General features: G+C 48.8%; 1 protein-coding gene across 7 annotated transcripts in view; it reads right to left on the bottom strand.

The window, feature by feature from the left end:
• The window catches only part of dock3 (dedicator of cytokinesis 3), a 1,587,592-nt gene that overhangs the window by 1,350,725 nt on the left and 210,941 nt on the right, over positions 1-25,926 (bottom strand). For all 7 annotated transcript variants that reach the window (XM_072472048.1, XM_072472049.1, XM_072472047.1 and 4 more), the window contains exon 3: positions 13,819-13,859. In XM_072472048.1, the coding sequence (XP_072328149.1) occupies positions 13,819-13,859 (41 nt within the window). The remainder of the gene's footprint in view (positions 1-13,818; positions 13,860-25,926) is intronic.

The following is a 25,926-nucleotide window of genomic DNA, read 5'->3' as shown; positions in this document are numbered from 1 at the left end:
GAGCAATTATGAGGGCATGAAAGCAATGCTGGTTAAAGATAAATAGCAAATGAAGTTAAGGGATTGGTCAATAAAGATGCAGTGGGAGACATTTAAAGGGATATATCAGAACACAAAATAGATACAATCCAGCAAGAAAGAAAAATTCCAAGGAGAGGATTCACCCATCTGTGGTTAACTAAAAAGTTAAAGTCAGAATTAAACTTAAAATGAAACATATAATTGTTGCAAAGACAGGTCGCAGGTCAGAAGATTGGGCAGAAAGAACAGCAAAGTTTAACAAAAAGATTAACATGGAAGGAAAAATCAGACTGCATGCAAAAGCTAGCTGGAAATATAAAGACGAATAAGTAAGATATTTAAATAAGAGAAGTTAACAAAGTGAGGACTGGGATTCCGGTGGCGGCCATGGAGGAGTAGGTTGCACATTTGATAGCTCCTGCCTGTGACGGACTTTTGGACCTTTTTCCCCTGTTTTTTTTCCAGATTTTATTGGATGAATCGGTGGAGAGTGAGACGATGAGGAGAAATCCCCCTCCAGTGTATGGAGAATTGGACCAGAAGTGGCCATGTAAGAAGACAAAGTCTACAAGAAAGACGCAAGCAGAGCTGGTATCGTGGGATAGCATGGCGGAGGAGCAGGCCGCAGGGGAGACGGCACAGTGGTCGACGGAGCAGCTGAAGTTTTTTGAAGATTGCTTCGCCAAGCTTAAGAAGGACACGCTGGACCCGATCAAGGCTTCGATTGATCAGGTTGTGCAGAATCAAGAAATCCACGGATGTGCGATCCAGGAGGTGGAGAAAAAGGTGTCCGAGCACGAGGAATACCTAACTGCTGGAGACCAACGTAGAGATGATGAATGACCAACAGAAAAGAATGCAGGAAAAGCTGGAGGACTTGGAGAACAGGTCCAGGAAGCAGAACCTGAGAATCGTCGGCCTCCCTGAGGGCAGTGAGGGGTCGGATGCGAGGGCCTATGTGATGAACATGCTGGATAAGTTGATGGGGGCTGAGGCATTCCCTCGGCCCCTGGAAGTCGATAGAGCGCACAGAGCCCTCGCGAAGAAGCCCCGAGCGAACGAGCTGCCATGGGCGATGGTGGTACGTATGTGCCGATTCCTGGAGAAGCAACACGTTCTGTGGTGGGCCAAGAAAGAACGGAGCAGTAGGTGGGAGAAATGTGAGCTGCACATTTATCAAGACCTGGGCGCGGATTTGGACAAGAGACGAGCCGGGTTTAACTGGGCAAAATCGACTCTCTTTAAGAAGGGGGTGAAGTTCGGGATGTTGTACCCAGCGCGTCTGTGGGTTATATATGAGGACCGGGAATTTTACTTCAGAACACCGGACGATGCATTGACTTTCATCAGGGAAAAAAGACAGTAAGGAGTGAGGCACTGCGTAGGGTATACGGGACCTCCTCTTGTGCAAGGATGAGCCTGATAAGTTTATGGTGGTGCACAGGGTGCATATGACTCGGGCGAGAATGAGTGGGTTCTTTCAGGGAGTAGTAGATGAGTGTGAGAGGTGTGGATGGGGGCCAGAGAATCCCGTGCACATGTTTTGGGGTTGCGAAAAATTGGGAAGATTCTGGGCAGGAGTGTTCGCGAGGATACCAGGATACCAGTGTTAGCCAGGATAGTGGAGGAGGAGGTGGAACCGGACCCTTTGGTGGCGATATTTAGGGTTTCAGACAAGCCGGAGTGCATGGAGAGGAGGAAGGCCGATGTCTTGGCCTTCGCCTCTCTGAATGCACGGTGGCAAATTTTGCTGGAGTGGCGGTTGGCATTATAACCGGGGGTAGCGGCTTGGTTGGGTGACCTGTACGACTTCCTGCAATTAGAGAAGATAAAGTACGAGTTAAAGGGCTCTTCAGGGGGGTTTGAGGAAAGGTGGGGGATGTTTGTGACCACGTTTGAGGGGCTGTTCATCACGGGGGAGAAAAAGGGAAGAAATCTGTACAGACTGTATAGTTGATTGTTGGGAAGTATGTTTCTCAGGGTATTTATTTGCTGTAACCTGTTTTGATACATGTTTGTAATAAAATATTTTTTTTAAAAAAGAATTCTTCCTGAATACACGCGACAAATGTTGCTCCATCCAAACCCCTAGTGCTATGGCAGTCCCAGTTAATGTTGGGAAGTTAAAGTCCCCTACTATTACCAACCTATTTTTCCAGCAGCTGTCTGTAATCTCCTTACATACTTGCTTCTCAATTTCCCCTTGACTATTTGGGGGCCTGTAGTACAGACCTATCAAAGTGATCTCACCCTTCTTATTTTTCAGTTCAACACATAAAGACTCAGTGGGCAAACCCTTGAATATATCCTCTCTCTGTACTGCCGTGATGTTCAGCCTAATCAAAACCGCAACATCCCCACCCCTCCTATCTCCTGGTGCATCTTTCCTATAGCATCTTTATCCCGGAACATTGAGCTGCCAGTCTTGCCCCTCCTTTAGCCATGTTTCAGTAATAGCTATAATATCCCAGTCCCATGTACCTATCCATGCCCTGAGTTCATCTGCCTTGCCCGTTAGGCCTCTTGCATTGAAATAAATGCCGTTCAATCTGTTTCTCTGCCTTCCACTTTTCTCCTTACTGGCTTTTGCTTTTATTCCCTCTTTACTGCCCTCTGATTTCCTGCATTGGTTTCCACTCCCCTGCCACATTAGTTGAAACCCTCCCCAACAACGCTAGCAAACAACCCCTCTTGGACATTGGTTCCAGTCATGCCCAGGTGTAGACTGTCTGATTTGTAATGGTCCCACTTCTCCCAGAACCGGTTCCAATGTCCCAAATATCTGAATCCCTCCCTACTGCACCATCTCTATCGATCCTGTCATTCCTACTCTGACTAGCACGTGGCACTGGTAGCAATCCCAAGATTACTACCTTTGAGGTCTTACTGTTTCATTTAGCTCCTAACTCCCTAAATTCGACATATAGGACCTCATCCTGTTTTTTATCTATATCGTTGGTGCTTATATGTACCACGACAGCTGGCTGTTCACCCTCCCCCATCAGAATGTCCTGCAGCCACTCTGAGACATCCATGACCCTTGCACCCGAGAGGGAACATACCTTCCTGGAGTCTCGTTTGCGTCCGCAGAAATGTCTGTCTATTCCCCTTGCACTCGAATCCCCTATCACCATAGCTCTACCACACGTTTTCCTGCCCTCCTGCGCAGCAGAGCCAGCCACGGTGCCATGAACCTGGCTACTGCTGTCTTCTCTTGGTGAGCCATCTCCCCCAACAGTATCCAAAACAGTACACCTGTTATAAACTATCTAGAAGACAAAATGTATTTCCTGAATTTTTTATTTTTGTTTCAGATTTACAGCCTTTTTCTTTTTATTTCTGTTTAGTTTTATGTTTTTTCTTCAAAATGAGTTGTGATTAACATGCAATACATAGAACATAGAATATACAGTGCAGAAGGAGGCAATTTGGCCCATCGAGTCTGCACCAACCCACTTAAGCCCTCACTTCCACCCTATCCCCAATAACCCCTCCTAACCTGTTTTTTGGTCACTAAGGGCAATTTATCATGGCCAATCCACCTAACTTGCACATCTTTGGACTGTGGGAGGAAACCGGAGCACCCAGAGGAAACCCACGCAGACATGGGGAGAACGTGCAGACTCCGCACAGACAGTGACCCAGCTGGGAATCGAACCTGGGAGCCTGGCGCTGTGAAGCCACAGTGCTATCCACTTGAGCTACCGTGCTGCAATCTACTACCTATGCTGGAGTAAAGGATGTGTTTTTCCAACCTGCTACTTAAAAGATAATAAAACTTTTTCTCCCGATGGTTTTGCTAGGTTAGCGCTGTATTGAGCAGGGAGTTGAGTCACACAAATCAGTCAACTATTTCAGTGCAATCAAGGTATTTTAATATGACAACTGTGTATTTGACACACATTCCCTGCTCAGTGTGTGGCAAAACATGGTTCTTTGATGATTCATCACTTAAATGGCAGGTAGAGAGAGGCAGAGTTTAAGGACTAAAGCTGCAGGCAATTAGAAGTTTAATTTCAATGTTGCCAGTGATCATTCACATCTCTGAATAGTCTATTCTTTCAGTATTGCAAAGAATTTCATAGCTCACTCACAGCAATTTAAATATTCTAACTGATGGACATCGATTCAGTCGAGACGCTGAGTAGTAGTGAACCGATGCTTTAATAGACTAAAAGTGTGCCAACCTGTAGCTCCTCCAGCACTGCAAGACTGCCCCAGATCGACGGGCTTTATACCTCCTCAGAGGGGCGGAGCCACAGGCGGAGCCAACAGCAGCACCAATAACAACATTCCAACAGTACAACAGCAACAACCAATAACAGAACAGCAATAACAGTAAGTATATACAACAGTGGAGATAATGATAGTAATAGAACAGTAGGACAATAGTGAACATATATACAACAGCCTTACGTAGCTCACCACATTCACCCCCGGTTAAGAAAAAAGTCTGGCGGGGGTGAAGCGGACTCACAAGTCTCACAGGAGGATGAATTGTTCGCTGTGAACGCCTCAGCTCCGGCTGCAGCGTGGACACTGGTGCCGAGACCTTCGGCTCCGGGAGCACATCGTCCGCACAACAAGGTCCCGGATAGGATGACGACGCAGAGGCAGGGCTAAAGGACCCTGTGGGAGATGTTGGTGAAGCTGTGGGTGGGAAGATGAGTGGGGAGGTGGCTGGGAGGGGCGCGGTGAGAATGGGCGCGGGGGTTCCCGCGGCAGCCAGGTCCCGGAGGGAGACTGTGTCCTGTCATCCATTGCGGTGTGCCACATACGCGTACTGAGGGTTCGCGTGGAGAAGCTGAACCCGCTCGATCAGGGGATTGGCCTTATGGCTCCTTGCGTGTTTCCGTAGGAGGACCGGCCCAGGTTTCGTTAACCAGGCCGGGAGCGAGACCCCGGAGATCGACATCCTGGGAAAGACAAATAGACGGTCGTGAGGGGTCTCGTTTGTGGCAGTTCACAGAAGCGACCGAGGACCTCCTGCCAGCGGGAGACTGGAAGACTTCTCGACCTTAGGGCCAGAAGGACGGCCTTCCAGACCATAGCATTCTCCCTCTCCACCTGCTCATTCCCTCGGGGGTTGTAGCTGGTAGTCCTGCTCGAGGCGACGCCCTTACGGAGCAGGTACTGACGCAGCTCATCACTCTTAAAAGAGGAGCCCCGATCGCTATGTATATAGGCGGGGAAACCAAACAGGGAGAAGATGCTGCGCAGGGCCTTGATGACAGTGGCAGAGGACATATCAGGACAAGGGATTGCAAACGGGAAGCGGGAGTACTCATCAACAAAGTTGAGAAAGTACACATTACGGTCAGTGGAGGGGAGTGGCCCTTTGAAGTCCATGCTGAGGCGTTCAAAAAGACGGGAGGCCTTCACCAGGTGAGCCTTGTCCGTCCGATAGAAGTGCGGCTTGCACTCTGCACAGATTTGGCAATCCCTGGTCACAGCCCTGACATCCTCAGTGGAGTAGGGCAGGTTGCGGGCCTTAACGAAGTGAAGAAGCCGGGTGACCCCCGGGTGACAGAGGTCGTTGTGGATGGCCCGTAACCAGTCTGTTTGCGCGCTGGCGCATATACCGCGGGATAGGGCATCTGGGGGCTCATTGAACGTCCCAGGGTGCTACAATCGCCCCTCTGAGGAGGTATAAAGCCCGTCGATCTGGGGCAGTCTTGCACTGCGGGAGGTGCTACAGGTTGGCACACTTTCAGTCTATTAAAGCATCGGTTCACTACTACTCAGTGTTTCGGCTGAATCGATGTCCATCAATTTAATAGATTAAAAGTGTGCCAACCTGTAGCTCCTCCCGCACTCATTACACGCAGCGCTGCGTGCTGGGCAACGCTGCCGGGGATGCTGGCCCTGCCCGCAGAAATAACAGCAAGGTCCTCCAGAGCTGGCCGGCAGCAGCGAGGCGCAGGAGTGAGGTACGCCTGGGTCGGGTGATGGCTTCGCCTCTGACGTCCCCGAGGATGCCGCGTGGTCGGACGGGAAGGCCTCGAGGCTCTGGAAAGCCACTTCTAATGAGGTAGCCAGCTTCATTGTCGCCTCGAGGTGGCGAGCCCCTTTTTCGAGGAGGCGCTGCCAGATATTGCTGGACCCGACTCCAGCCCCATAAGCGTCCCGAATCATTAGCTCCGAATGTTTCGATTCAGAGGCCGCCCAGCCGTTACAACTGCGGGTGAGTACCCTCAATTCAGGAAGATATTCTGCGAGCGACTCACCCTGGCGCTGACACCGTGTGGTCAGGAGGTGTCGAGCGAGGACCTTGTTGACCGGCCTCACTAACTGTCCCTTGAGTACGTCTACAGCCTCCATATACGAGGCCGCGCCCTGATTAACTGGAAGATCCTGTGGCTCACCTGGGCATTGAGGGGACGCTGTTTGAGTGCCAGGGAAACCACAGCACTCGAGGAGTCGAGGTAGGCCTCGAAGCAACTGAGCCAATGCTCAAAGATAGCCGCGCTTCAGCGGCCAGTGGGTCCAGTTCGAGACGTTCAGGTTTGAGGGCAGCAGCCATTATCAAAAAAACTTTTAGTCTATTAAATTGGTGGACAGAGGGCGCGATTCTCCACTCCCACGGCGGTTGGGAGAATCGCCTGGGCCGCCAAAATTTCCGGGGACACCGGTCCAACGCCCTCCCGCGCGATTCTCCAAAGCGGCGAGAACGGCCCGGTCGAGTTTCGCAGGCCGGAGAATCGCTGGAGACACCCAAAATGGCGATTCTCCGGCACCCCCGCTATTCTGAGGCCCGGATGGGCCGAGCGGCCAGGCCAAAAAGGCGGGTTCCCCCCGGCGCCGTCCACACCTGGTCGCTGCAGTCGTGGGCGGTGCGTGAACGCTAGGGGGGCGGCCTGTGGGGGGGCGAGGGGGGATCCTGCACCGGGCTTTACCTGGAATGTGGGGTGGCCCGCGATCGGTGCCCACCGATCATCGGGCCGTCCTCTCTGATGGAGGACCTCCTTCCTTCCGCGGCCCCGCAAGATCCGTCCCCCATCTTCTTGCGGGGCGGACTTAGAGAGGATGGCAACCACGCATGTGCGGATGACGCTCGTTATGCGCCGCCGGCCCGTCATCTATGCGGCGCCGCTTTTACGCAGGCGACAAGGCCTGGCGTGTGTAGCTGACGCGGCCCCGATCCTGGCCCATTGTCAGGGCCTGAATCGGTCGGGACCGGGGCCGTTCCGCGCCGTCGTGAACCTCGACGGTGCGGCCACTTCGGCGTGGGAGTGGAGAATCCCGCCCACTGATTCAGTTGAGACGCTGAGTAGTGGTGAACCGATGCTTTAATAGACTAAAAGTGTGCCAACCTGTAGCTCCTCCCGCACTGCAAGACTGCCCCAGATCGACGGGCCTTATACCTCCGCAGAGGGGCGGAGCCACAGGCAGAGCCAACTGCAGCACCAATAACAACATTCCAACAGTACAACAGCAACAACCAATAACAGAACAGCAATAACAGTAAATATATACAACAGTGGAGATAATGATAGTAATAGAACAGTAGAACAATTGTGAACATGTATACAACAGCCTTATGTAGCCATACGTGGCTCACCACACTACCCCATGCTGAAACATTAGTCATGCTGTTGCTAATCTGATCAATAAGTTGGAACTCACAAATAATTATAAATCATTCATATGAATTAGGTGAATTACCACAAATTAGTGATTACTGCACAAAATTATTAAAATTAAATTTCACTGCACATTAATATAAAAGTGCAATGGGAATAAGACCTCACATTCTATATTTTTATAACGTATATATATCCTCATAGCTACTTTCTAAAAAAAATTAAATGGGACAATAATCTATTTAAATGGCTGACGCTATAATTGTCTGCAACTTTGATAAAAGGGGCTATTTGGCAGCATCAAACAAATTGGCACCTTGTTATCTCCGAAGACACCGCATGGGCTGCAAAGATCAAGTTGAAAGCCAACAATGTGAAAGAATACACCATTGGATTTTGATTCTGGACTCGTGCGAAACAATCATTCTTTCTCTGTGGTCCTTACCCAATAAATCTTCCTTTTCTCTCTCCATCTTTTGCTGCATGATTGAAAATGAGGCAATGTTGTTGCCCTCCTCCCACATTTGACTGTGTGCAAATAAATTAACCTCCTGAATTCATCCTACCATGAGTTTGCTGGGGGGGATTATTAATAGAAAATTGAATGACTCCAAAATTGAGGGATTGGAAGGGTGCCACCACTTTTAACGGGGAAACAAATCAAAAAAGCTTTCTGTTCATGGGCAGGTAGTGGGAGAATAAATCAGGGCTGTTTAAATTGACTCCCTCCTGTCTGTAACAAAGGTAAAAATGAAATAAAATGAACTAATGTAAAATATTGTATGCTCTTCATCACAGATGGACAGTTCCAAGCTTTAAATAATTGCAGTTGCTAGAAAATTAACATAATTCATGATTCAAGCTGGAATCCACCACAAGGTTTCAATTTGGCACAAAAATTCTCACTCTTGGACTTCCGGGTGCGGCTATGCAGAGCTAGGTCGCATATTTGGTAGCTCCTGCTTGGAATAGACTTTTGGGCTCTTTTACAGGGCCCCCACGGCATTTGTTTGACATTTCCCGGTGTGGGAAGAAGACTGTAACATTCCCCTGACAGTGTCCCCCAGGAATGTTATGTCTTTTGGTTACCAGACGCGGCAGAAACAGTAAAAGATTGGTCTGTAATTGCAGGGGAAAGAGGAGCCTCTTCCAGCATGCAGGCGGGGGAAGGGCAAGCTTAAAGTTGCAACCTGACTTGAGGGCCTCTAATAAAGGTGAATTCTAGCAGCAGAGGGAACAACTGTGAAGAGATCTACCAAGGCCATTGAAGAAGCGGGGACGAGGCTTCCGGTGGCGGCCATGGAGGAGTAGGTCGCACATTCGGCAGCTCCCGTCTGGAACTTACTCTCAGACCTTTTTCAGGAGTTTTCACAGACTTTTTGGGGCAGATTGGTGAAGCAAACACTGCCAAAAGGATTCCCTCTCGAGACTTCCGGTTGCGGCTATGCGGAGCTAAGTCGCACATTCGGCGGCTCCCGCAAAAATGGACTTTTGGGCTTTTTTCAGGGCCCCCAAGGGCGTTTCCCGGTGTGGGAAAGAGTTAATAAAAGCTCCCCGACAGTATATGGCTTTAACGAGGAGCAGGGTGACAAAAAAGGTGGTGGTGGAACAGAAGAAGGGAGGGAAGAAGGACAAAATGGCGGCGGGCGGAGACCAGGCAGCGTGGAGGCAGTGGGCGGAGGAGCAACAGGACGGTATCCAGCACTGCCTCAGAGAGATTAAAACGGATCTGCTAGAGCCGATGAAGGCTTCTCTTGATAAGCTGCTGGAGACACAGACGGCCCAGGGGGTGGCCATCCGAGAGGCTCGACAAAAGATCTCTGACAATGAGGACGAGATCTTAGGCCTGGCGGTAAAGGTGGAGGCGCACGAGGCGCTCCACAAGAAATGCAGGAGCGGTTCGAGGAGATGGAGAATCGGTCGAGGCGGAAGAATCTGCGGATTCTGGGCCTCCCGGAGGGGCTGGAGGGGCCGGACGTGGGGGCCTATGTGGTCACCATGTTGAACTCGCAGATGGGAGTGGGGTCCTTCCAGGGGCCCCTGGAGCTGGAAGGGGCCCATAGAGTGTTGGCGAGGAGGCCCAAGGCTAACGACCCTCCGCGGGCGGTGCTGGTGCGGTTAAATCGGTTCGTCGATCGGGGGGGTGTGCTCAGGTGGGCCAAGAAGGAGAGGAGCAGCAGGTGGGAGAACGCGGAGGTTCGGATATATCAGGACTGGAGTGCGGAGGTGGCGAAGAGGAGGGCCGGGTACAATCGAGCGAAGGCGGTGCTGCACAGGAAGGGGGTGAAGTTTGGCATGTTGCAGCCGGCGCGACTGTGGGTTACCTACAAGGACCGGCACCATTATTTTGAGTCTCCGGAGGAGGCGTGGGCCTTTGTTCAGGCCGAGAAGCTGGACACAGACTGAGGGTCGGGATGGGCGATTGGGGACTGCGGTGGATATGTTATGCCTATTTTTGGTTCGCGGGGGGGGGGCCTTTGCATTGTTTTGGGTTTCTTTTTCTCTGTGTTTTTCTCTTTCGGGTTGGGGAGGGTGGATGGGGCGGGTTGGGCACTGTTTTGGTTGGTGGCTGGGCCTGGTAGGTGGAGAGCACGGGCTTTTTTTACCGCGCCGAAGACTGGGGGGGGGGGAGGAAGCGAGGATTGTTTCCCGCGCTTAGAACGGAGGGGGGAGGGGGAGAGCCTGTCGATGGGGAGCGGGAGAGGAGGGTGTGCCACACAATGGGAGGAATCGAAGGGGAGGTGGGAGTGGTCGGGGTCAGCAGGAGTCAGCTGACTTGTGGAAGTGCAACAGGGGGAGTAAACCAGCTAGGATGGGTCCTAGTCGCGCGGGGGGGGGGGATTCGAGTTGCTGCTGCTAAGGTCAAGGAGGAGCTGGAGCGAGTGGGGGGTCGAGACGGGGGTATGCCGCTGTGGGGAACGGGCCGGGTGTGGGGTGCGGGCGCGTGGCTGGCCGAGGAGGGGTCATGGCTAGTCGGCAGGGGAGGGGGGGCGGGTAGCCCCCTGATCCGGCTGATAACCTGGAATGTAAGGGGACTGAATGGGCCGGTTAAGCGGGCCCACGTGTTAGCGCACCTGAAGGGGCTTAAGGCGGATGTGGTTATGCTCCAGGAGACACACCTGAAGGTGGCAGACCAGGTAAGACTGAGGAAAAGGTGGGTAGGTCAGGTGTTTCACTCGGGGCTAGATGCCAAAAATCGAGGGGTGGCGATCTTGGTGGGAAAGAAGGTGTCATTCGAGGCGTGGAGCATTGTGGCAGATAATGGCGGTAGGTACATATTGGTAAGTGGTAAGTTGCAGGGAGAGAGGGTGGTACTGGTCAATGTCTATGCTCCGAACTGGGACGATGCGGGTTTTATGCGGCGTATGTTTGGTTGGATCCCAGACTTGGAAGTGGGGGGCCTGATAATGGGGGGAGACTTTAACACGGTGTTGGATCCGGCACTGGATCGCTCCAGGTCTAGGACGGGTAGGAAGCCGGTGGCGGCTAGAGTTATGAGGGGATTTATGGACCAAATGGGAGGGGTGGACCCTTGGAGATTTGCAAGGCCGGGGGCTAGGGAATATTCATTCTTCTCACATGTCCATAAGGCTTATTCTCGAATCGACTTTTTCATTTTGTGTAGGGCGCTGATAGCGAGAGTAGAGGATACAGAGTATTCGGCAATAGCCATTTCGGACCACGCCACCCATTGGGTGGACTTGGAGATGGGGGAGGAGAGGGACCAGCGCCCGCTGTGGCGCTTGGACGTGGGGCTGTTGGCGGACGAGGAGGTGAGCGAGCGGGTCCGAGGAAGTATAGAGAGGTACTTGGAGACCAACGACAACGGGGAGGTCCGAGTGTGCGGAGGCTTTTGAACGTTATCATGATGCCGGCGAGGGAGGGGGAGGCGGAGATAGTGGTGGCGATGGACGCTGAGAAAGCCTTCGATAGGGTAGAGTGGGGGTACCTGTGGGAGGTGCTGAAGAGGTTCGGGTTTGGGGAGGGGTTTGTCAGGTGGGTTAGGCTGTTGTATGAGGTCCCGATGGCGAGTGTGGCCACAAATAGGAGGAGGTCCGAGTACATTCAGTTGCACCGAGCGACGAGACAGGGGTGTCCCCTGACCCCCCTGCTCTTCGCACTGGCGATTGAACCCCTGGCTATGGCACTGAGAGAGTCGAGGAACTGGAAGGGGTTGGTGCGGGGTGGGGAGGAGCATAGGGTGTCGCTTTATGCGGACGACCTGCTGCTGTATGTGGCGGACCCGGTGGGAGGAATGCCAGAGGTAATGAGGATCCTTAGGGAATTCGGGGACTTTTCGGGGTACAAGCTCAATATGGGGAAGAGCGAGCTGTTCGTAGTTCAGCTAGGGGACCAGGAGAGGGGGATTGGCGAGCTCCCACTAAAAAGGGCGGAGAGGAGCTTCAGATATTTCGGGGTCCAGGTGGCCAGGAGCTGGGGGGTCCTGCAAAGGCTTAACTTTACATGGCTGGTGGAGCAAATGGAGGAGGAGTTCAAGAGGTGGGACGCGTTGCCGCTGTCCTTGCCGGGTAGGGTGCTGTCAATCAAAATGACGGTGCTCCCAAGGTTTTTGTTCCTGTTCCAGTGCCTCCCCGTGTTTATCCCGAAGGCTTTTTTCAGGAGGGTTAACAGGAGTATAATGGGGTTTCTGTGGGCGCGAGGGACTCCGAGGGTGAGAAGGGTGTTCCTGGAGCGGAGTAGAGATAGGGGGGGGGGGGCTGGCGCTGCCCAACCTCTGTGGGTACTACTGGGCCGCCAATGCGACGATGGTGTGCAAGTGGGTGATGGAGGGGGAGAGGGCTGCATGGAAGAGGCTGGAGACGGCGTCCTGTGTGGGTACTAGTCTGGGGGCGCTGGCAATGGCGCCACTGCCGCTCCCTCCAAGGAGGTATACCACGAGCCCGGTGGTGGTGGCGGCCCTCAAAATTTGGGGGCAGTGGAGGCGGCATAGGGGGGGAAGTTGGGGCCTCGGCGTGGACCCCATTACGGGGGAACCACCGTTCGCCCCAGGAAGAATAGGTGGAGGGTTTTCGGAGTGGCACAGGGCAGGGATACAAAAGTTGGGGGACCTGTTTGTGGAGGGGAAGTTCGCAAGCTTGGGTGAGCTGGAGGAGAAGTACGGGCTCCCCCCCGGGGAACACCTTCAGGTACTTACAGGTAAGGGCGTTTGCCAGACGGCAGGTGGTGGAATTCCCGCGGCTACTGCCACATACAGTACAGGACAGGGTGCTCTCAGGGGGGCGGGTGGGAGTGGGGAAGATCTCGGAAACTTACCAGGTGATGCAGGAGGAGGAGGAGGCCTCGGTGGTGGAGTTGAAAGGTAAGTGGGAGGAGGAGCTGGGAGAGGAGATTGAGGAAGGGACATGGGCAGATGCCCTGGGGAGGGTGAACTCTTCCTCATCGTGCGCGAGGCTCAGCCTCATACAGTTTAAGGTGCTGCACAGGGCACACATGACCGGGACAAGGATGAGCCGGTTCTTTGGGGGTGAGGACAGGTGTGTTCGGTACTCAGGGAGCCCAGCAAATCACACCCATATGTTCTGGGCATGCCCAGCGCTGGAGGAATTTTGGAAGGGCGTAGCGAGGACGGTGTCGAGGGTGGTAGGATCCAGGGTCAGACCGGGCTGGGGGCTCGCAATATTTGGGGTGGCAGAGGAGCAGGGAGTGCAGGAGGCAAAAGAGGCCGGAATTCTGGCCTTTGCGTCCCTGGTAGCCCGGCGAAGGATTCTCCTTCAGTGGAAAGATGCGAGGCCCCCAAGTGTGGAATCCTGGATCAGCGATATGGCTGGGTTCATTAAATTGGAGAGGGTGAAATTCGCCTTGAGAGAGTCGGTACAAGGGTTCTTTCGGCGGTGGCAACCGTTCTTAGACTTTCTGGCAGAACGATAAACATTGGGCAATGGCAGCAGCAGCTCGGTTGGGGGGGGGGGGGGGGGTTTACTTTATTTTTGTTTATGTTATTTACACTGGAGGGTCTGAGGGGGTGTATACACCTATTGTGTTAAGTCGGGGTGTTAATGTTAATTTATTATTTATGTACTGGGGGGGGGGGGTTTTGGGGGTTGCTTTTTTTAGATTGTGTTTTGTACTTAACCCTGTTGGGTTCTTTTTTCTTTCTCGTTTTGTTATTGATATTTTATGAAAACCTTTAATAGGAATTTTTTTTTTTGAAAAGAATTCTCACTCTTGAAATGGAAGGCTTTGTATTACTTACCTTGATTGTAGGCTTTTTGGTTGCAAACCCTCTGTACCATCCTGCAAAAGAAACACAAATAGGCTGTTATGAAAAAATATCAAAGTGTGTCATTTTAGTGGATCTCTACTTGGGAAAATTGTAACTAACTGCAGATAAGTGTGAATACTTGATTGACTGCTGAAGTAATTGACTTAGAAATTTAGAAAACATGGAGAAGAGGGTGGAACACCTTGGGTAAAAACAAAATGAAATACGGATGAAGGATTTTCTATCAAATACTGTAATAACTGCGGATATATCGTTTCACGCCAACATCCAGATGTTATCTGTACTTTAACCTCTGCTTTTCACTTTCATATTACTCTGTTCCCACTATCTCAATTTTCAGAATTAATGCACTGAAATAATAAAACTTAAATGAGATTGAGATGCAAGTGTAACACAAGAGGCCCCAAAAGTACAAAAACGTGATATGAATAAGATACAAAATACAGGAATGCAAGATGGTTGAGCTAGAACTTATAATTCAAACATTATAAAAGCACAGGTAAAGTTAATCCAACAGCTGTCACTAAGCAGATTTCATGCATTCCAAAAGAATTTCAAAATATTGCAGAATTCATCAGCTTTGTGAACAAAGGTTGCAGGATGTTAAAATCTTTCTATACTATTGTTATTCATTGACTGAGTCCTCAAAGATGCACATTATAAACAGACCAGTTATTAAAATATAGAATATTCATCCATAATAACCATTAAAAATATTCAGTGTACAAGCCATTAAACCTATTTATAAAGTTGTGTGTCCATTGCACACCAGTAATATAATGGGATAAATATCATTCTTCAAATTTACATACACAGAATATCAGTCACATTCGACCTGATTAGCTAAATTCTTAATTTCTAAAATAACAAATCATAATTAAGGAGATTTGAATGCAATACAAGCAATTTGAAACAAAAAGCGTGATTAAATGGCAACACCGTGCCTGACTAGGTGACACGACGAGGCCATTAAATCTCGTGAGGTGCCTCTCATTTGCAAAGCTTGACACTTCTTAGAGAATTAACGGAATCTCGCCTGACGTCGCAATCGGGATCTGGCTTTTGCTGGCAAGATCAGGCTTAACATATTTAAGTGAGCCATTGGGCTCATTGAAATATTCTCCCAGGCTCGGGAACTAACTGCGTGCCTGGAAGACGTTGACATGGTGCAATTTAGCACTGGTATCCACAAACGTGAACCAGGTATAACGGCACCTGGGGAGGGGGGGGGGGGGGGGTCTCCCAGGCCATTAGAGACCCCCCGGGTGGTCGGACTCTGGGCAGAGTGGTACGCTTGCACTCCCGATATCAGGGCTACTCAGCGCCTGATCTCATTAATAGCCTTGGTCCAAATGGACAAAAGAGCTAAACTTAAAAAGTGATGCAATAGGGCAGCACGGTGCCGCAGTGGATTAGCCCTGTTGCCTCACGGCGCAGAGGTCCCAGGTTCAATCCCGGCTCTGGGTCACTGGCCGTGTGGAGTTTGCACATTACATAGAACATAACATAGAACATACAGTGCTGAAGGAGGCCATTCGGCCCATCGAGTCTGCACGGACCCACTTAAGCCCTCACTTCCACCCTATCCCCGTAACCCAATAACCCCTCCTAACGTTTTTGGTCACTAAGGGAAATTTATCATGGCCAATCCACCCAACCTGCACGTCTTTGGACTGTGGGAGGAAACCGGAGCACCCGGAGGAAACCCACATAGGCACGGGGAGAACATGCAGACTCCGCACAGACAGTTACCCAGCGGGGAATCGAACCTGGGACCCTGGCGCTGTGAAGCCACAGTGCTATCCACGTGTGCTACCGTGATGCTCCATTCTCCCCGTGTTTACATGGGTCTCGCCCCCATAACCCAAAGATGTGCAGGCTAGGTAGATTGGCCACGCTAAATTGCCCCTTAATTGGAAAAAATGAATTGGGTGCTCTAAATTTATTTTTTAAAAGGTTATGCAAGAGCAACTGCCTTTGATAGAATGGCAGCAATTAACCGATTATGACATCAAGGAGCTGTGGTAAAACTGAAGTCACTGGGAACCAAGGGGAAACCTTTCCACTGGTTTGACTCATCCTAGCACAAAGGAAGATGGCTGTGGTTTTTGGAGGTTAAACATCTCCATTCTGGGACATTGTTGCAAGAGTTCCTCAGGGCAGTGTCCTCGGTCAAACCATCTTCAGCTGTTTGTCAATGACCGCTCCTCCTTCATAAGGTCAGAAGTGGGAATGTTCACTGACGATTACATAATGTTCAGCAACATTTGTGACTACTCTGATACTGAGCAGTCCGTGCCCATATGCAACAAGACCTGGACAACAGTCAAGCTTGGGATGTTCTTTGGCAAACATCATTCGCAACACACAAGTTCCAAGCAATGGGCATCTCCAACAAGTGGAATCAAACCATCACCCCCTGATATTCAGTGGCATTACCATCACTGAAACCTCCAGTATTAACATCCTGGAGTTTATCATTGACCAGAAACTAAACTTGTAACCAAATAAATACTGTGGCTACAACAGCAGGTCAGAGACTGGGAATTATGCGGTGAGTAACTCACAAGCTGACTCCCCAATAGCTATCCACCATCTTCAAGGCACAAGTCAGAAGAGTGAAAGAATACTCTCCACTTGCTTAGAAGGGTACAGCTCCAATAACAAGAAGCTTGACATCATCCAAGATAAAGCAGTCCACTTGATTGGTATCCAGTGTCATGTGAATGTCCCTTTAAGAAGTGTGTTTTATCAAATGGCTGCAGTGATGTCATTGTGTGGGTGGAGCTGGAATGTGATCCTGTTTTTACTTTCCTTTTGAGCTGGAAGCTCTTTTTGGCTCTGTGTTTTAGTTTCGCTTTCAGTTGGAGAGCTGCAACCAACCAACCTTCAAACAAGGTGTATATCTCTCTCTCTCTAAAGAATGTCTCCGGATCACTTGATGATTTCAAAGTAATACCTGTTTCTGTAGAGAATTCAAACCTACTGTCTTTGTAAAAAAGGGGTTTTTGACTTATGAATGTTGTTAGGAAAGTTATTAAGGGTTACCTATAGAGTACTGTATCTTTTTTGGGGGGGTTATCAGTGTTGGTAGTTGATAAGATGTTTACTGTGTGTTTATAAAATGTTAACTGAATTCATAGAATAAAAATTGTTTTTGTTTAAAAATACTTTTAGTTCTCTTTTGCATTACACCTGTAATGTGGACCCTTGTGCTCCCCATAACCAAACTCTATTCAAAGTTGTGGGTCAGGCGAACTCCATGATATACTTTGGTGTTCTCTAAATCCTGGCCCATAATACCAGTCCACCACCTTAAATATTCATTCCGTCCACTACTGGCGCACAGTGGCAGTAGTACGTACTGTCCACAAGATGAATTGCAGCAACTCACCAAGGCTGCCTCCATACGCTCCAAACCAACAACCGCTGTTATCTCAAATGCAAATGCATGGGAACACCACAACCTGCAAGTTCCCCTCCAAATCACACATATTCCTGGTTTGGAGCTATTCTTTCACTGTCACTGGGTCAAAATCCTGGAATTCCCTTCCTTACAGCAGTGTGAATGTACTCACCACTGCACTGCATTTAGTTAGTGATGCCATGAACAAATAAATAAAAAGGTTCACATTTGGAGTACAAATGGATGCATAAAATACTTGCTTTTTTCCTCAAATTATTGACAGTAAAGTTAGCCTATCACTGAGTGCACCAAAACTTGCTGTCCGTAAGACGCCCTCCTCCCTGCTCAAAATTATAGAAAAAGTCTGAGATCTGACAGCGTTAAAAAACAGTTCTGCCATTATTTGGACAAGCAGATACTCTGGATGAAATTGCAAAGTTGTTGCGTGCATTAAAAGATAGAAAAGCATGATCCTTCAACTCATTTTATTTTGATAAAATAAATAACGCACCCAACAATATACAGGATTTGTTTATTCATGCAACTAGAAAACACCAGATGCACAGGTATTGTATCATCTCTCTGCAGTGGGTGAAGAATTTACACCAGTTAGTTTAACATGGGAAATTGAAGGAATCCATTATTAAGGAAGGAAAACAGGACATTTAGAAAGTCAAAATGCAATCCATCAGAGTCAGCATGGTTTTATGAGGGTTAATCGTGTTTGACTAATTTGCTCGAGTTCTTTGAAGACGTAACAAGCCAAGTGGATAATGAACATCCAGTAGATGTAGTATATCTGAACTTCCAGAAGGCATTTGATAAGATGCCGCACAAAAGATAAGATCACATGGGAATAGGTTAATTTATCAGCTTCGATAGAAGACTGCCTAACTGACAGAAGGCAAAGAGTTGGGATCAATGGATCTATTTGTGGTTGGCAAGATGTAACTAGTGGGGTGCCACAGAGTTCAGTCCTCGGGCCCCAATTATTTTACATTATATATTAATGACTTGGATGTAGGGATAAAAGATACTATAGCCAAATTTGCAGATGACACTAAAATAGGTGGGATAGTAAGTTACAATGAGGAAATAAGAAATTTACAAATGGATATAGATAGATTAGGTGAGTGGGCCCAGATGGAGTTTAACATGGATAAGTGTGAGGCTTTCCATTTTGGTCAGAAAAATGGAAAGACAACTTATTATCTAAATGGAGAGAAACTTCAGAGTGCTTCAGTGCAGAGGGATCTGTGTGTCCTTGTGCTTGAATCTCAGAAAACTAGTATGCAGGTACAGCAGGTAATAAGGAAGGCACACGGAATTTTTGCCTTTATAGCTAAACTATAACTAGAGGTCATAGTTTTAGGATAAGGGGTGGCAGATTTAAAACAGGGATGTGGAGAAATTACTTCACTCAAAGGGTTGTGAATCTGTGGAATTCACTATCTCAGAGTGCAGTGGATGCTGGGACATTGAGTAAATTTAAGGAGGAGATGTACAGATTTTTAACTGAAATTGGGTTGAAGTGTTGTGGAGAACGGGCAGAAAAGTGCAGTTGGGACCAAGAGGAGATCAGCCATGATCATATTGAATGGTGGAGCAGGTTTGAGGGGTTGAATTGCGTACTCCTGCTCCTAGTTTTTATGTTATTATACACATTTATTCTTAGAAGTGCTGTGAGAGATCCACTATCAATAGTTCGAAAATTTTGAGTCACATTTCAGTATCCAAACATTTTCTGCTGATTTCATCAAGCCTGTAACTAAAAATCCATAGCACGTCACCAATGGCAATTAACTTCTGAATGGTCTTGGATGTACTCCATAGTCAGCGATCAAATGATGTGCCCAACACAAAATATTAAGATTATATATGGCGCTAGGAATCCAATTCAGTGTGCCCTTCAGTGTTAAATTAGCAGTTGGTGGAGATTGTAACATTTAAGGTACATGATGCTCCTCCAATACTTTGTTACATCGTTTCCTATATAGTACCATGGGTGGGACCCTCTGAGTGTTTTGACAGGTGACCAAATCAATTCAGTGAACAACTTTTCTTGAGGTAGTCAGTATGAGACAATCTGCCAGACAGTAAGTGCTATCGAGAAAGGGACAGAAACAGACCTCAGTTAAGTTAAAGAGCTACAGGGAGCAGACTTTACCTAAAAAGGGCAAAGGTATTGCTTTGGAGTAGTGATGCTCTGCTTGGCATGGCCATAGATCTGAAAGTGTACTTGTACGGTAGTGTTTGATTGAACTTGGGAATCCAAGGAAAAGGAATCTTGGAAGGTGGCACTGTAACCCTGCAAGATGGGCCATTGTTAAAACGTTCCAAGTGAGAGTGACCGTTGGACAGAATTCCAAGGAGAGATCTTCAAAGGTAAATCTGGGAATCTCTGGTGAGACAGAGTTTCAACGAGATTGTTTGACTTGGTGTTTACTGACCTCTGAGTGGGTTCTCGAGAAATCCATGGAGTTTGTCTTTGTTGCAGCTGTCATTTACTCTGCAGTGTGGTGTTTTTGATGACAGTTCATCTATTCATTCAAATGTACATCATACTTAACCTGAATGTTAAGAGTATAAGACAGATTTATAAACTATTCAAACTTCTGAACTTGTGAGGTTTAATTTTGTTTATTCAAAACTGGTGGAATTTTGAGGCTTTATTCCAAAAGCAGATCTTGAATCTCAACCTTTCTCTACTTTGAGCAAAGCATTATTGGTCCCTAACCGGATCTCCCCCCGCCCCCGTCCCCCACGTCCTGGGGTCTTGCCAAGGGTCGTAACAACAGCTGTACCTTGTCGCTGAAGAATACATTGGCTCAGATTTTGTGGTATGGTTATCAACAGTCACCATTGTTAAAGCATAAATTGGACAACTTTTAGCATCCATATTTATACAATTAAACAGAAACACTGAAGTCATCAGAGACATCCCACTCTTCCAAATGATGTTGAAGTTCTCACCAATGAACTCAGCACTGAAATGACTAACGGCAATAAATTGTTGTACCTCACTGGATCTGCACTAAAAGTGGATGGAAAAATTAGCACTGGTGCATTCAGGAGAAATGAAATGAATAAGAATTCTCACTGACGCTGACCACAAATCCCCTGGAGAGAGTGCTATGCTGGCATAAATGCTGGATTTATAAGAAACCTGCCATAAGAAGGCCAGAGAAAATCTGTGGGGGATTTTCAGCAGGAGAGTGGTTCGTGTTGTTCCTTTGCTGCTGACGACAAAACCTGGAACAAGAATGAGCACATCGCTTTCAAACCTCTAAATAAATTCTCATGGCTATATGCATCCAAAGGCCTTTCCAATATTGTTACAATTGACACACACAATGGTAATTAATCTTCTAAGGCTTTTAAACGAGTGCCATCACAAAAAAATTCAGTTTGGCTCTATTTAAGCCAAAGCATTTACTATATATTTCATATTCTCCAAGTGTATCCTGATTAAGAGAAATTTCTAAGGAATCAAATCAAAATTTTCTGAGACAGGAATTGATTAGGAAATTTGCATCCATCGAAAAATAACTTTAGCACCTTAATGATAGAATTTACAGTGCAGAAGGAGGCCATTCGCCCCATCGAGTATGCACCGGCCCTCGGAAAGAGCACCCCACTTAAGCCCATTCCTCCACCCTATCCCTGTAACCCAGTAATCCCACCTACCCTTTTTGGACACGAAGGGCAATTTATCATGGCCAATTCACCGAACCAGCACATCTTTGGACTGTGGGAGAAAACCGGAGACCCACACAGACACAGGGAAAAGATGCAGACTCCGCACAGTCACCCAAGCCGAGAATCGAACCTGGTACCTGGAGCTGTGAAGCAACTATTCTCTTTCAGTGGCATAAGCATTCTGCCAGACTGCAAATATTATGATTTACTGTCAATATATTGCTAGCAAGATGGTCTGCACCCTTAGTGTCCACCTAACCTTTTTCTTTCCCAAACGTCTGAGCCCCTGGAGACCGTTCTATCTTTCTGGTTTCAAGTTTTCCTTTCTACAGAATCCCTTTACATAATTCCATACTCGCTGGCCTGAATTTACACAGACACTCAAGAGCCTCCAGCTTAGCCAAAATGGCACCAGAGATTTGATTTTTTTTTTTGAAAGTATTGCTTCCCAACCCGACTCCTACCATTTTCGGGAGGGCAAGGGGGTAGAACTGGCGGTGGGATGTAGTTTGCACATCAATGTTTCATGAAGGCAGCTGGGGCTGGTATAGCACAGTGGGCTAAACAGCTGGCTTGTAATGCAGATCGAGGCCAGCAGCGCGGGTTCAATTCCCGCACCGGCCTCCCCGAACAGGCGCCGGAATGTCGCGACTAGGGGCTTTTCACAGTAACTTCATTGAAGCCCACTTGTGACAATAAGTGATTATTATTATTATTACTACATGTAAAGGTGCAGCTGTACTTAAACAGATCCAAATTTCGCAACTGGGATGCCCAGAACTCAACTTGCGAGCTTTAGATTTCTCAGCAAAAGGATGAAAATTGCTGGAGCTCTTTGGAGAGGTAGGGTACTCCTTTGGAAAAATATGGTACCCTATTAGATAGGGCCTCTGGGAAAGATAATGTGGTCTTTAGGAAAGGTCAGATGCCCTTTGGAAATGTTAGAAATCATAAATATGCATAAAAAGTGAATAGTCTCATTGGAAATGTAAAGTTCTTTGAGCTGTCAAGCGAACTGTCAAGCAGTGAAGGGACCTGTCAAGGTAAATCTTCTGGCATTTAAATTTTAAAAAAACAAGTTGCAATTTAAAAACAATTGCTTGCTATTTCATTACGTCAGTTGACATAAGCCCAAGGTGTCTCATTATAGGATTTTGGTTGTATGTCTGATTTCACAACAAATATTTGTCATAGTGTGCTTGCTGCCTGACAGTTCATAGTTTGATTGACAGCTCGAAGTAGTTGAAAAGCTTTGATGTGGGGCTATGAATACAAATGTTTGTTTTTATAAGGAACCAAGCACTTGAATGCTTGTTTTAAAAGGGAATAAACTGCGATTGAGCCGTTGGCCATCGCGTTAAGACGTTCGGGGGTATGGAAAGGGATAGTGCGGGGGGGGAATAGAGCATAGGGTGTCCTTATATGCCGATGACTTGTTATGCGTGTCGGAACCGAGTTTGTCAATAGAGGGAATATTGGAGCTGCTTCGGGTGTTTGGGTCTTTCTCGGGATACAAATTAAATCTAGACAAGAGTGAGTATTTTGTGGTGTCTCGGCCGGGGGTGGGATCAGCCATTCCGAAGGGCAGGGACTCACTTTAGATACTTGGGGGTGCAGGTTGCTCGGGAGTGGGGGGTGCGGGCTCTGTAGGTACAACATTTCTAGTTTGTCGTTAAGAGCGAAAGCTGATCTGGCAAGGTGGGATGGTCTCCCTCTGTCACTGGTGGGTTGGGTACCGGCGGTTAAAATGAGCGTGTTGCCGCGATTTCTGTTTATTTTCCAATGCCTGCCGATCTTTCCTGCCAAAGGATTTTATTTTTATTTTTACAGAGATTGAAGGAATGATTACCTCGTTCATATGGGGAGGGAAGATGGTCAGAGTTAGAAAGGTGCTGCTGCAGAGGGGAAGGCAGGCAGGGGGTTTGGGTCTTCAGAACCTGATGTATTATTACTGGGCGGCGAATGTGGAGAAGGTGCGGAGCTGGGTCAGAGGGGTTGACTCCCAGTGGGTCAGAATGGAGGAGAGTTTGTGCAGGGTGTCGGGATTGAAGGCGCTAGCAACAGCGCTGCTCCCGATGGCCCCGGGGAAATACTCAGGGAGTCCGGTAATAATAGCTTCATTGAGAATTTGGCGGCGGTTTCGGCAACACTTCGGGTTGGGGGCAGTGTCAAGGGAAATGCCGATTCGGGGGAACCACAGATTTCAGCCAGGGAAGTGTGGATTCCTTGGACTTTGGGGGGGGGAGGGATGTTATAACCTGCCTGCTTATCATTGGCTGGGGACTAATGACAATCCCACAATCCTGTGGGAGTATGAGCTTCCCCAATGAGGGGGGCGGAGAAATCATTAGCAGACTCCCTGTATAAATAAAGCTGGCCAGTTTGGAACCAGCAGGAAGGAGTAAGCAGCAAGCGAAGTTGTTGTTGCTGCTGTTGTGTATAATATACACATATTATTGTGAATATATGTTATTTCTTTGTATCCTTGAAACTCGAGCTGGATTCTTCGTGGCCCTCCCAAAACTGGCGACGCGGGTTAAAGTGAATAGCTGTCTACACTGCTGAAGCCACCTCCCTGGATTTTTGTTGGATACAGGTTGGAAGTTGTTTTCTATTACACCATGCCTCTGTACGGACGTTTGGATGTTTTTGATGCTGCGCTGGAAAGCTGGAACCGTTATGCACAACAGATGCGTTACTATTTCCGGGCAAACAATATCACCAAAAACAAGCGCCAGGTGGTCATATTGCTCACCGCCTGCGGCCCGCATACATTTGAGGTGATTAGGAGCCTTACGTACCCAGCTGCGCTGGACACCAAAACGTTTGATGTACTTGTGAATTTAGTGGGGCAGCATTTTAACCCAACCCCGTCCACGATAGTCCAACGTTACCTGTTTAATTCCGCTGAGAGGACCCCAGGAGAATCCCTTGCCGACTTTCTATCCAGGTTACGCAGGATTGCGGAGTACTGTGACTATGGTGAGACCTTGTCAGAAATGTTACGTGACAATTTGGTTTGCGGTATTAACAATGCGGCCCCCCAGAGAAAGTTATTAGCTCAGCCAACATTGACTTTTCAACAGGCCATTCAAATAGTATTGTCCTGAGAGAGCGCAGAACGAGGAGTGCAGGAGATACAGGGAATGGGAGTGCATGCCTTGGGGCGCAACCCCTTCCGTCCGAAAACGTCCCCCCGCACTCCTGTGGTACCTTGGGCGAGACGACGTCCGGATCAACGCCAGTGGCCATCGGACATTCCTCCCTGAAGGGAGCCTTCTCCAGAACCAATGGATGAGGAGCCATGTCCGTGTCAGACTTGTAGGCGCCGACCCCGTCGCGGACGCCGGTCCTGGGGGTGCCAGAGGCGCCGTTGTTCTGACCGAAACTGGGACCAGCCCAGGGGCCGTACCTTCCATGTGGATGAACCTGCGGCGACTACTCCTGAGGATGTGGAGACGGAGGACGACTGCCTGCAGCTGAATTGTGCCCCCATTAAAGTGACAGTACGGGTCAATGGTCACCCGCTTGAGATGGAGTTGGACATTGGCACAGCGGTCTCTGTAATCGCCCAGAGGACATTCGACCGCATCAAGCAGGGTGTACAGACCCTTACATTAACCGACACACAGGCCAGGTTGGCCACCTACACGGGGGAACCATTGGACATTGCAGGAACTACGATGACCCCTGTTGTTTATGGACGCCAGGAGGGGCGTTTCCCACTTATCGTGGTGCGCGGCCATGGGCCCAGCCTGTTGGGTTGGGACTGGTTGCGCCATTTGCGCTTGCAGTGGCAGCACATCCTCCAAACAGTTTCTGTAGGGTTGACTGAGGTGCTAGGACGATACCCAGATGTATTCCAGCCCGGTTTGGGGAAAATAAAAGGGGCCGTAGCCCGTATCCAAGTCAAACCAGGAGCCACGCCACGCTATTTCCGGGCGCGTCCGGTGCCTTACGTCTTGCTCGAGAAGGTAGAAGGGGAGCTCACTCGTTTGGAAACTTGGGTATTATCAGGCCCGTCCGTTTCTCTGACTGGGCAGCACCAATTGTACCTATAATGAAGCCAGATGCCACAGTTCGCTTGTGCGGCGACTATAAACTTACAGTGAATACGGATTCCCGACTCGACCGATATCCAATGCCTCGCATAGAGGATCTCTACGCAAAGCTTGCAGGTGGACTCTCTTTCACAAAATTAGATATGAGTCACGCCTACCTACAGTTGGAGCTGGACCCTGCCTCCCGACCATATGTAACGATTAATACACACCGGGGCCTGTATGAATATACACGTTTGCCCTTTGGAGTACCCTCTGCCTGCGCTATTTTTCAATGCGTTATGGAGGGCATTTTGAGAGGTTTGTCGCTGTCTACTTAGATGACGTTTTGATCACAGGGACGTCGGAGCAGGAACATTTGGAAAACCTGGAGGCTGTCCTTAGACGCTTTTCGGAGGCTGGAGTCCGTTTATCAGGCGAAGGAAGTAGTCTACCTGGGTTATCGGGTGGACCGCGAAGGTTTGCATCCCGTCGCAGAGAAGGTGCGCGCGATTCAACAGGCCCCCGCCCCGACTGACACTTCGCATCTTCGTTCTTTTCTCGGCCTACGGGAAGTTCCTCCCCTATCTGGCAACTACTCTGGCCCTGTTGCACCTTCTGCTAAAGAAAAATCACACCTGGGTTTGGGGTCAGCCGCAAGAAACAGCTTTCCGGCAGGTAAAACAACAATTGTCATCGTCTGGGTTACTAACCCACTATGATCCTGGAAAGCCTTTGCTCGTCACGTGATGCATCTCCGTATGGTATTGGGGCCGTCCTGTCCCACAAGATGGAGAACAGCTTTCGCCTCCCGCACATTGACTGCAGCGGAAAAAAAGTAGGCGCAGATAGAGAAGGAGGGCCTGGCAGTGGTCTTTGCGGTGAAACGTTTCCACCAGTACGTGTATGGCCGCCACTTCACTATCGTGACTG

Source organism: Scyliorhinus torazame, chromosome 13, assembly GCF_047496885.1.
Source record: "Scyliorhinus torazame isolate Kashiwa2021f chromosome 13, sScyTor2.1, whole genome shotgun sequence".
Classification (NCBI taxonomy): domain Eukaryota; kingdom Metazoa; phylum Chordata; class Chondrichthyes; order Carcharhiniformes; family Scyliorhinidae; genus Scyliorhinus; species Scyliorhinus torazame.
The sequence above is the reverse complement of the archived record's forward strand: the minus strand, read 5'-3'. Positions and strand labels throughout refer to the sequence as shown.